The sequence below is a fragment of the Filicampus tigris genome, chromosome 1 (genome assembly GCF_054856515.1).
Source record: "Filicampus tigris isolate MCC_2025a chromosome 1, RoL_Ftig_1.0, whole genome shotgun sequence".
Lineage (NCBI taxonomy): Eukaryota > Metazoa > Chordata > Actinopteri > Syngnathiformes > Syngnathidae > Filicampus > Filicampus tigris.
Window position 1 is genome coordinate 17,410,864 of NC_141217.1, and position 12,359 is coordinate 17,423,222.

The following is a 12,359-nucleotide window of genomic DNA, read 5'->3' on the forward strand; positions in this document are numbered from 1 at the left end:
GTGCAAGTTGTGCAAGAAGTACTAAAATATTGAAAAGTTGGGCATATGCATTCAAAAATTTGTCAAGGAGGAATTTTAAATGCAACTCTTGGATTTTATGAAATTGTGCAGCAGTATCTAGTTGGGTGAACTTGTATTTGATCAGCTAATCCAGCATTAATATTATTAAAATGTTGTTAGATCTAATAATTATTATAGGTGAGTTTTTAGATAAAGATAGACGATTTTTTTTAATCAAAAATAGAAGTAAGTCCATTTCGTTTGTTTTTGATACTGGCGTTATTCAGTTTAAACAAGGATTAGTGAGACAAAAAAACACTTTTCAAAAGTTTTGTTCCAGCACGTATCCAAATGGCATGACACAGACATCATTCTGACGTGCATCTTTTATGCCTTCATCATACACAGACAGCTGGTGATGTTATTTTTTAAAAGCATTCATGATTTGGGTCAGGTGCACTGAATGAATTTAGTTATTAGAGTGAGATGAGATAACACCAAGTTAGCCTTTTCTCCTCCTCGCATGGCTAGTATATGATGGAACCTGTACACCTTCCAAGACCTCACCCAATTCTGAAATTCATATCATAATCCTTTGGTTGGGCTTGTTGCATGCCAGTGTCAAAAGGAATTAGCGCATATTAAAAAAAAATTGTTTTTATATTATGATAAATGTACATGCTGATAAATTGTAGGTGTGGCAAGTGCTTTTGCATACTGAACAAGACTGTCACCGGGTTATTAAAATTCATCTGATATTTATGATTACCACCATACAGAAACTGCCTTTTGTATTTTCAGTAGCATGTCAGGTTTTAATAATAATAATACTAATAATATGAAATATAATAATATATTTATTAATATCTATAAATCAACCACAGGTGGATTTTTGGGGGGATATAAATTACAACACTCGGTAATTTTTTTACTAGCTTTTATTAGGTCAAACTTAAAAAAAAAAAAAAAAAGAATAACTCAAAACCCTGATCTGCTCGAAAAAAAAAGGAAACATATTTTTTAAATCAGCATCAAAAATAGTTTTAGGGACACACAAAGCCATCTCTGATTAAAATTTGCTTTTGACCAGTTATTATCCATTCATCCATCCTCAGAACCGCTGATCCTCACTTGGGTCACGGGAATGCTGGAGCCTATCCCAGCTCACTTCAGGCGAGAGGAGAGGTGCACTCTGAAATGATTGCCAGCCAATCAAAGTGATGTAGATATTAATGTCATCATAAAAACCAATATATTTCCAACTTAAATGTGTCTTCATTACCAAATATACGTTTTAAAATAATACTGTCATGAGGAATCATACCCCCAAGCTAGAAATAATACAAAGTGAGCTGTACCCCAAGTAAAATAAAAAGGCAAGCAATTCAACCTCTTCTCTCCAAACGCATCATCCGCCGCCCCGCACGCAACCGCCTCCCGCTCACGTTAACTACATTGACTTCAATGGAATCGCGCCTCCAGATTCAATTGAACATTCAGGCCCCCACCCCACTCATCAACAAATAAAATTCAAGGGGCTCCCAAACTTCTTTAGCCAGGCAGTACAACAGACGTATATGTGTCAAGCTATCAATTTCAAACACCACACCCACCACAACCATCAAAGAAATTTTAAGGACCGTCTGTTATTTCGACGGGCGTACAGCGAAACAAACGATGGGTGTATATCGACAGCGACCAGAAACAAGCTTCCGAGCCCCCCCACCCGGTGACATCATCCGCATGTGCTCGCCCCAGGCAGCCACATTGTGATTAGACCAAGCTGCCAGTAATTGCTTTTAACAAATACAGTAATTGACTAGGGTTTCCCTTTTTAAATTTGTGTGCCTTTTTCCTGCATTATCTGGTTGCAGATGCTCCCGAAAGGTTTAAACTTTGGTCCTAAATCATTCAAAAACTGAAAGCCCTCTCCACAGATGCTGAAGGACAGTTCATCCAGTGATTGACACCTGCTATCTTCTCCCTCGTAGACGTACTCATGTGGTTGGTATTCTGGGTGGTCCACAGGGTTTCCGTCAACCATATATAATCTCTGTGGGTGCACAAATGAAAATACAGTTGTGCCACTTTCACTGTAGTCCTCATATATTTTGTGTATCTGTAGCATGATGTGATGCAAACATCTCTCTTACCCTGTTGAGGTGATCTGAAATGTTATGATTGGTCAGCAAGCTGCTTGCCCGCTGATACCTCGAGCCTCCCTAATCATAAAAGTAAATTATATATTATCATCACATCAAAGTTATAAGTTTGTGCACACTTGCGCAACCACATTAATTTAGTTGTTTATTTTTACTTCCCCTCTCGATAAGATTTTTTTCAATTGAGTTGTACAGGCTATACAGTAGTTCCATTTAATGGTAGGAAAAAGAAATGCATTCCATATCCACTGTCTATAAAAATTCTACATCTGAGATCAAACATTTTCTTCCAAATGCTTAATAGAGCAATAATGCTCAGAGAGGTTAATTTTAGAAACGTGTCTGTAAATACTCACTATGTTATGCCCCTTGTTGCCTTGGAGAGAATGTCTGTGATATTGCTGACCCAATGATGCCATGTAAGAGTTAATCTGTTGGGAAATGCAATGAAATTCGGACAATATTATTTGGACATTAGGTGTAACCTCCTCTAACTCTTATGTGGTGCCTTGTGTCATGACACAGAAGTAGTCTTGCCTTGTTACTCACCATCCCTGAGTTGTACGTATTCAAGTCTTCCATCATTACTGGAGCCATCTTAGCCATGTAGGTGGAAAGTGCAATTCATCAAGCATAGACATGACACATGTGATATATTTTTATACAGAACAGCAAAAAGTATGGCAAATATTTCAGAATGAATGGTGGTGCTGTTGATAGTGTAATATTTGTTTTTTATTCAGCTCTATGCGTTATTTTTTTGTCAAACATGTTTAAAATGTGTTTAACTGTCATGAAAGGTTTTGTAAACGAGGAAAATACATATTACATTTTCATGATATCCACCATAATATAACCGAGGTAGCTGAGATGAAATTTCACTACAGTGCAAAACTGCCAATTGTTAGCCACTAAGCCAGCCTCAAGAATTGGAGGCCGAGATACTCGGTTGAAAAAGTACAAAAGCAGCAGTACAATAGACTTAGATGAGCGAATACCTGCATAGTTCCATGCTTTAGTCCATTTGGCACAGTCATAGCTAAATCCTTTGAATGTGTCAGCAGCAAAGTTGGCTCAGTCTAGCACAGGTCCATCATAAAATAAATCATAAATCATAAAATAAATTATTAATTGTCACACAGTATGCGTTCACAGCAAATAGAACACAATGGCTGTTGACAAAAGTTGAATCAAGGTAACTGGACTCTTTGCGTCTGTTGAAGATGTTTCACCTTTAATCCAAAAGGCTTCTTGATCTTGTTTGTTTGGATATTGTTGTCATTAAAGGAATTCTCTTATTTTTGAGATGCAAATGAACTACTGATTCTGGACCTCTTACATTGTGCCATGTGTGAAATGAAGAAGTCTTTTAGAATGTCTTCATCAGCTAAGAAGAATCCAGTCAGGTGCCTCGATTCAAATTTTGCCAATCAAAATGAATTACTAAATGACTGAGAAGCTGCACTCATACAAAATTGTCTCTTTCCCCAAATCCTACAACGCCAACAAACCTTGCATTCTGCGCCACCTGCTTCTTGGTTGTACTTGATTAAGGTCTGGTGACCCTCATCTTGTCGTACCTCGGATAAGTGTTTGAACTGTTTTCCGCATTCACATATCAAGATGAATAAGAGTACTGCAAAGACAAAGGACAAACTGTCTGCATTTCATGAATTCAAAGGACATAGTGCTGAGCCAAACCACAGAGCCTCAACTCAACCTTGGATGGGTGTGTTCAGTGGCTTACAGATGAGACTGTATTTCGGGACTGTCATTAGGATTTCCTTCACGAGGGAGTTTTGTGTGAGTGCTAACTGCTCAGTGGTATACTAGAAATGCTATCATTTCCATAATTTGTATTGCAAATTCAGAGTAATTTAAATTTTCCTTGGTAAAGACAAATACAACAGATGATTTTAAAGCACTAGCTGCCGAAAGACTCATGAATAGGTGAAGAACAGAACCCAAGCAATAATGAAACAACAGACTAATGTGTGCGTCTCTGGAATTCTTTATCAATCCACACGAACATCTATGAAGTAAGCTGTCAATGATTTTTGACAGTAGGGCCTGGCTCACATTCTGTGTTGTAGTTTATCTTGAAGGTTTTTAGGGTTGAGGTCAGCACCCTGAATTGTATCCATATTGAATTTGTTTATGCTTTGTGCATTAGGAGACAGTCACGCTAGAAGAGAAAAAGGCCATCCCCAAAGCTTTACCGCAAAAATGCATAGATATACTGTAAATTTAAATATTCCTGTGAATCTGAACAGGATAAGCTGTATAGAAAATGGATGGGTGGATATTGACATTTAGCATGAACATGTTTTTTACCCAATCCCCTGACTGATTTATGGATTGTGGGGGAATGAAGTGCGTCCCGTAGTGTACAAATCAATACAGTGGTACCTTGACTTAAAGTGGAGGTCAGCCCCAAAAAATTCTTTACGATAATATCTTCTATGTGCCTGCACTAGTCTAAACATGGCATTCTGATTAACATTGCATTTGTGGAATATGGGTTAAGCAGCAAAATCCACCCTTTTTAGTCATTTTAGGGAGTGGCCATCGTGTCACTTTCCGTCGTCTGAAAATGACATCACAGTTACTCAGGGCGCAGGTAACGACCAATCATGGCTCAGCTTCAGAAAACAGGTGAGCCGTGATTGGTCGTTAGCTGAGTCCTGAGCATCTGTGATGTCATTTTCAGTCGACAGAAAATGGCATAATGGCTGCCTCCTAAGATGTAAACAAATGGGTGAATTTTACTGCTTAAGTTATGTTCCACAAATGCAATATTAATCAGAATGTCGTGTTTTGACTAGTAGGGCTGCATAGAACATATTCTTGTAACGAAAATTTTGGGGTTGACTTACCTTATAATGAGCATACAAGATTTTCAAGTTTAGACAAGAAACAATAATTAATACTTAATTACGAGCGAGCTTCAGCTCCACTGCTGCTTGAGTGCAATGGGGGGAAAAAGAGAGTGCAACAGTCTTCAATGCTCAATTAGCACATTCACTGAAAATGAAAGCATCTGTAAGGAACACGGCACATATGCTAAGCCTGGCCGAGCTACTTTGGAAACGGTCAATCTGAGCTGATGAAATAACTGAACTTTTAAATCACAATACCGCTGTACTTCCAGTCACTTGTTTAATCACTCTTCTTTTTGCAAGACTACTATATTGTCCTAATCTACATGTACAACTAATTGGAGCTGAATATGAAAGTACTCACACAAAAATAAGAGGAGTCCCGCAAGGATCAGTCCAATGCCAGCTGGTCCCAGACTTGTTGAGATCGGCTGTTTATGCCGACATACGTTCCCTCCTTCACAGTCACACACAGTTATGACAACACTATCCTCTCCAGTTACTCCCTGTTGGTCTTCAATCACGAGGGGGACTGAGTAATTGCCGTAAGCAAGTGTCTTCAGGCTAACTAGTCCAACCTCCTCACCTGGTGGAGGATATAAAGTGAAGTATGTGCTGGTTTGTCATTTGGAGCAATTTCAGTTTGACAAATAAAAATGTTTACCCGTGGCAGGGTCCACTTTCCATCGCTGTAATTGGGTTGCATCATTACTCTTGAGTGAGATGGTGAAGGGCCCACTGTAAGGATGCAAGTCCAGATCTTTTGCAGCAAGCATGACCTTGTTTCCACACATTGTGACACTATTATTGCTCAGCTTTGGCTTGTTGTCATTGATATCCAGAAGGTGAACCAAGATGCTGCTCGTGCTTGTGGCTGGAGGCTCACCTTGGAAAAAAACCCCCCAAAAAAAGCACTTAGTATTTTTTGTTTTTACCAAAGAACAAATAATAGTAGTTTGTAGTAGTTTCATACCATCATCTATTGCAGCAATCAGTATTTTGTAAACGTCATCGTGAACAAAGGGTGACTCTCTGTCCATCTTTCTAGTGGTTCTGATTTGTCCTGTTTTTTTATCAATGGTCACCCAATCAGCAGGATCATCTATCAAGACAAAACTAGAAGAAAAAACATATTCACCCTACATTGGAGCCATACTATGTATTGAAACAATATATCAGTAATGACAATGACAATTTAAAAGGCTAAAAAAAAACACACTGTGATCCTGCTTTGTAGTGTAGATTGTCACTTGTAAAACACATGTTTGAAATGTGAGATGTTCATGTTGCTCCAAAGTGCAATGGTGCCTTTCTTAGTTAATGTTGTACTCCTCAAGCCTCTACCTTGTCATTTTTACATTTTTACATTAATAGGATGTCCTTATGGAATTTTCTCTTGTGTACAGAGCAGTATGATATGTTTAAAAAATGTCATTATTATTTGAAAATTCATGCTGATTGTAACCACCAACCTAATTTTGGATACATCCGAATCAACATCATGAACCTTTGGCGTGTAGAGCAACTTCCTTGGCTCCTCCTCTTCCTTCTCGTAGAGGTCAACCGAATCTTTGTCAAACTGAGGTGGGTCGTTGACATCAATCACTTTCATTGTAATGTTAATTGAATCAGAGACACCTTTCATCTTGGGTGCTGCATCTTTACATATAAATAAGGGCTCGTCATTCTCGACCCCAATCTGCAAGTTTGTAATAGCTGATTTCTCAAAATCTTTCCCCTAGAGGACACAAAATTACAAAGTCAGAATTGTGAGGTCTGGGATGTGGGACGGAGGGGGAAAATTACCTTGATGACGCTCAGAATACCCTCATTAGTGTCTGGGTCAGTTTCAATTTTGTAATTGTTTTCCTCATTTCCTTTGATGATGAAGTATTTGGCTCGCCAGCCGGGGGTCTTTGGTGTGTCTTTGTCGTCTACTGCAAGTCTTAAAACATTTTCCCTTGTGACCATTTCAGGAACTTCACCATGATACTGGACCGGAGGAACATTTTCATTTTTAGCACCATGCATTATCACATGTCATTGCCTCTGTCACAAGGTACAGAGCAGTGAAATTCATTTTATAGTTTCAATCGCCCAAGGAACATAAAAAGGAAGTGACACCTAACAGGGGGGGTGGACAGGAACGGAATGAATGATGGGTCGCCCAACGTTGCCCGATTCCTTAGATGAGAAAAGGGACAACAAGAGGAAGGAGGAGGGGAAAACAGCAAATACCAAATTATTCTCCTGTGAGGGGGGTCACAGTGTGGGTTTTGGAAAAAACACAGCACACCATAGCCACATAATTAAAAAACACATTACAACAAAACTCAAAGACTTGCACACGTGGGAAGGGGGAGGGCGTCAGGTAAAGGCGATGCCGCAGCCCACACACTGAGGATGCACTCGCAGCCAAAATGAGTTGCATCGTGTCGTCCCAGCATATTGCATTGTGATGATGGGAGGAAGTGGAGAGAGGAAGCTTTGAAGACACCGAGTTGGAAGAGTTCATGTACGTTTATTTAATGTGAGTCTTGTTTGTGTACATGTTAGCCTGTGGTCATCACTTCCGCTCAGCTCTGACCCATTCGTCTCTCTGCTGTCTGATGACTCATGACTTAATTGTGTTACAGTGGAGATGACCTCAGTGAGTCCTGATCCAATAGCAAAGGTGCGTGGCAGAGGAGGGTGGTGTGGGAGGTGAAATAGGGACCGTGTTTTGTCTGCAAAACATCCAGGAGATTAGCCTTCCAAGGCTAGCGGCAATGATGATAATTGTTTTGGATCAGGCCGACTCAAATTTTCTGTCTGCCGAGAGTCCTCTACTTCTCATGTGATTTCCAATAGTCAAATGCGCGGTCATTTCTCGCCAAGGCCAGCTGACAACTTCTCTAAATTGGCATCAATTTGGCAAAGGAGTTCAAAATTAGCACAGCTGTGCTACAGCCCATTGAGGTGAATATGATGATAATAAAGGTGCGTTCAATGAAATGCTTTCTACAACAATTCAGAGGGTTTGATGCAAGCTGCTGTCATATTTATGAATGGAATATGATGACATTAACTGCATGTATCAGCGGACCACAAAAACTGTCTGCCTGTGCTTCCATCTAATTCACCGGAATCACATTGCACCACCTGCGCCACAACTTAGATCTAGTTTCACCTGGTCTAAAATCTAGTCTTCTTTCAGACACCAAAACGTCAGGTGCGTGTAAGAGAAAATGCCCTTAGGCCGCCAAATTCCGAAACACAGTAAACTAGACTTCCCCCGGCACGAAAAAGATGAGCCAGTTTTTTCGCAGAGTGCATACGGAAAATGTTCAACATCGTCAACGGAAAGACTTGCCAGGCAGACAATGATCCTCCACTTCTCTCAGGTCTACCAAGTATCCGGCCGCAAATGATCCGTCAAGACAAGCGGGTTCACCTTCACCTAATCTTCTTGTCGAGAAAAATTTGGTTGATTTCATTGAGAGATCAGCTGACCAATTCCCGGATTTTATTATTTCAGAGGGAAATGCAGTGAGAGCCTCAGGTTTAGAGTTTTAGGCAAAAGACCACACAAGACAGAAGTCAACAAGGGAGAAAAGACAGGGAGATAGTAGAGAAAAAGGTTCCTGCTTTCATTGACAGCCACCGGAGAAAGCCACTAATCATACCGTAATTAGTGACTTAATTGGTAAAAGTTTTAGCAAACATCCTTGCCTTCCTTGCTTTAAACATTGGTGGATGACTGTTGCTGTCAATAATATTGAGAGTGACAACAGCGGTGGATGACAGGGAGGGTTTTCCACGATCATTCGCTTGAAGCGTTATTTCATATTTCTTGAATTTCTGAAACATGAACATTTCAATGAATAACAAGGCATTATGTATATGTCACTTGGACAAATCACTGCGCGTGTCTTCAAATGCAGTCATAGGTAGAAAAAGTCAGTGACGCTTACATCATAGTCAAAACACCCTTCAAAAGTCAGTTGAGCCATTCGGGGATCGATCTGGTGCAAGTCAATTTTAGGAACCTGCGGGGACTGTGATACCACACGCAGGGTAACTGTGGAGTTTGGGGTGTCCTCTTGATCAGGGTCAATAACCTCTATCCTAATTGGCAAGTAGCCTTGGCATAGAATTTTAGGGATGACAGACACAAATCAGATGAATGAAATACATGACTGTAATATGAGTTTTCAATGACTGGAGGCAGAACCTCACCCTCTACTGTGTCCTCCCTGACATCAGCGCTCATTTGCGGAAGAAGAAATCTTGGTGCATTGTCATTGATGTCTTTTATGGCTACATCAAATGCTAATTCTCTGTCTATTGCTCTGCCCGTTTGTTTGTCCAAAATGTCAAACTTGATCTATGGATAAATACATGTTAGTACTTGTAAAGGTAAAGGTTAACTAAATTTATGATGCCGTTTGAGCTCACGTGGAAGAAGCTGTGCTTCTCTCTATCGATGGCTTTATGGGCGTAGATCTTCCCGTCTTCTTCATCAAGAGAGAAAATGCCCAGTGGCTCCTCATCCACGCCCATTCCTCTTATAATGTATTTGTGATTTTTGTGATGAAATGTCTTGTCATTGAATATCTAAGCAAAACAATAGAAAAAGAAACACAGTTAAGCCTCTGGCTGATAGTTTTGACAATGCTGATGTGGTATTGTTCTCACAATCTTGTTTTCACCTGAGATACGAGTTTAGGGTAAGGCCCTGGGTCTTCCTCAACTAATTCAATCGTAGTCAAAACCCATCTTCTTTTGGAACGTACCAAAATTTCCTGTTCAACACACATTTAAGATAAACACCAAATAGTTATCGATTCATAGTCCATACAAAGCTTATTTTTTTGCAGGAGGATTCCAGAATTTAAAAGTTACCCGCTTGTCAAGCTGGATGTCGTGTCCTCTCTGAGAGGCTGCTGCAGATGTGACTAAAGCCTAGGGAAACAAAAGAACCCAGATGTCACTGACCTCAGCTGAGGCTTAAATATTTTTCACCTTTGAAATCATTCATGCACTTGAAAATGTTCCTTTATCTGTAAGACACAAAGAGGTGTCATCCACGGTGGTAACAATAAAGTAACACTTAAATCTTAGATACTGTGCCATGGAAATGTACTTCCCCCTCTTCCTGATTTCAAATTGTTTTGCATATTTATGTCACTTTATTATTTCAGACCATCAAAATAGTTTTAACATCTCATGAATACAACCCTAGAAAATCAAAAATGCAGTCTCTAAATGTGGATTTCATTTAGCAAAGGATGGGTGGGATTGGGGGTAATTCAAACCTTTCTGGCCCTCAGGCCCTGTGTGAAAAAATGTTCTCCTGGACCTAATATCTGGTTATGCCACCCCTGACATCAATAACTGAAAGTGTTTGCGAGAACTGCTGATGAGTCTTTTATTTATTTATTTATTTTGTGTATTTATTTCTGTAATTTTGTTTTAACTTTGCATGAGCTGTCTGTTTAAGGTTATGTTTATTACATGGTACCATAGCATCTCAATTTGTTATAAGTCCTGACTTTGACTTGGTCACCCTGAAATCGTCATTTTGTTCTTTGAGCCATTCAGAGACTTGTTGGTATGTTTGGGGTCATTGTCCTGCTGTATAACCCTAGAGTGCTTCATTTTCATAGTTTCTTTAATGACAGCAAGTTGTCCAGGTCCTGGAGGAGTGAGCAGCCCCAGACTATCACACTGCCAGCACCTTATTTGCATGGCATGAAATACTGTGTTATTTTTATGCCAGATATAACAGACTGCACACCTTTCTACTATTCCATGTATTTATTACTATTATTATTATTGTTATTTTCATTGTCTGACTTGATCTTTTCACCAGTGTTCATCGGCATTGAGCAGAGATTAAAAGATTGTGTATTGTTGCATATTTTTGTCAATCAAACATGCAGCCAACATGTTAATTTTAATTAACAACGGCGTTAATTCTGTAGTAAAATGCATTCATCATTTTTTAATAATCAACAACAATATTTAGTGGTTGCCTTTGCCAAAGAGTAAAGAAAATTCCATCTTTTCATGTGTTATAGAGTTGAAGAACAGAAAAAATGAAAATCTGAAGAAATTCAATAACAGGTGGTACCTTTAAAGTTAAACGCCTCAGAGTTTGTGCAATTGGGAACCCTACCAAATGTTTCTGGAAAAGTACGAGCTGTACTTTTAAGTCACAAAAGTCTTCCGAGGTTGAAACCCTGTCACACATGACTGCAGGAAATCTTGAGACTTTATTGTAATTAGTGCGGGTTCAGCTCAGGGATCAGATTAAAACTCTCCACATGTGCGTTTTTATCAGCATTTTTTGTAACAATTACACAGAAGGGTACTGGTGTGAAGGATACTATGGAGAAAGTTAATAAAGGCCACAGTATCCAAATTTGAACATATTGCAGTATAAGAAAGAGATCATACGCATGTTTTTCCCAAAATAAATGGACAATAATGGTCAATGTTTTTTCTTTTCATGTATCTAAGACTCACTTTCGAGACACAAGCAGCAATTTCCCTCTACAGGTATTTATTTGATACTGTGCCTGTCGCTTGTCATTAGAACTCTTTTTATTGTTTTGACATTTTTCTGTTCACAGCAGTACATTGGATGGCCATTGTTGGGCAAAAAGTGAAATGTCTTTTGTACGCAAAGTAACTCATTCATTAATCCTCCCTCTCTACTTCCCCATATGCGTCTTTCACCTGTCAGAATGGGCGCACGTTTAATTGTTTTATTTATTAGCAGCAGTTATTTTGACTATTGTTATACAGTATATTTGAAAATTATCATACATTTAACCCTCCCTTGAGTTAAGGGTAAAAATCACTGTATCATATTCTGAATCGTTCAAATGAAACATGAAAGGCACCATATGTCACATTGAAATTCATTCGTTTAAATTCAAATGTAGCTCGTCGTGTACACACATAAGTAGCCCAAATGCAGGAAATCAGATTCACATGATTACATTCATTTAAATTCAATTACATTCCTTAAGCGTCAAAACAAACCTGACAAGTCCCCGTGATTGAAATAGTCCAGAATACATCTAAAAGATTTGTGGCGCTATGTTCATTTTCAAGGAAGGCTGCATACAATAGTGTGGCATTGCAAGAACAGCCTTCTGACCAAATACACAAAGATGAAACACAATTTGACTTTAGAGAAGTTCATGTTGTGGTTTATAAAAGTGGAAAATTAGAATTCATGCCTACCAGCATAAGCATGGAAATGGTCCGCATCCTGATCCTCCCTGCTTGATGTCCTCTGTGGTTGTCTTGATATCAGCGTTTATAG

The 12,359-nt window shown here is 39.2% G+C and overlaps 1 protein-coding gene across 1 annotated transcript; it reads right to left on the reverse strand.

Annotated features, from left to right (window-relative positions):
* Positions 1-929: 929 nt before the first annotated feature.
* Positions 930-12,336, reverse strand: cdh26.1 (cadherin 26, tandem duplicate 1). Its single transcript, XM_086020553.1, has 18 exons — positions 12,278-12,336; positions 9,926-9,985; positions 9,733-9,825; positions 9,479-9,637; positions 9,260-9,407; positions 8,995-9,164; positions 8,753-8,881; positions 6,848-7,033; positions 6,514-6,779; positions 6,015-6,157; positions 5,706-5,927; positions 5,406-5,627; positions 3,674-3,798; positions 3,161-3,241; positions 2,712-2,759; positions 2,519-2,593; positions 2,154-2,222; positions 930-2,053 (listed from the first exon to the last, which is right to left on the reverse strand). Exons 1-18 carry the CDS (start codon positions 12,302-12,304, stop codon positions 1,835-1,837), a joined length of 2,442 nt encoding a protein of 813 aa, XP_085876679.1. The 5' UTR covers positions 12,305-12,336; the 3' UTR covers positions 930-1,834.
* Positions 12,337-12,359: the final 23 nt, after the last annotated feature.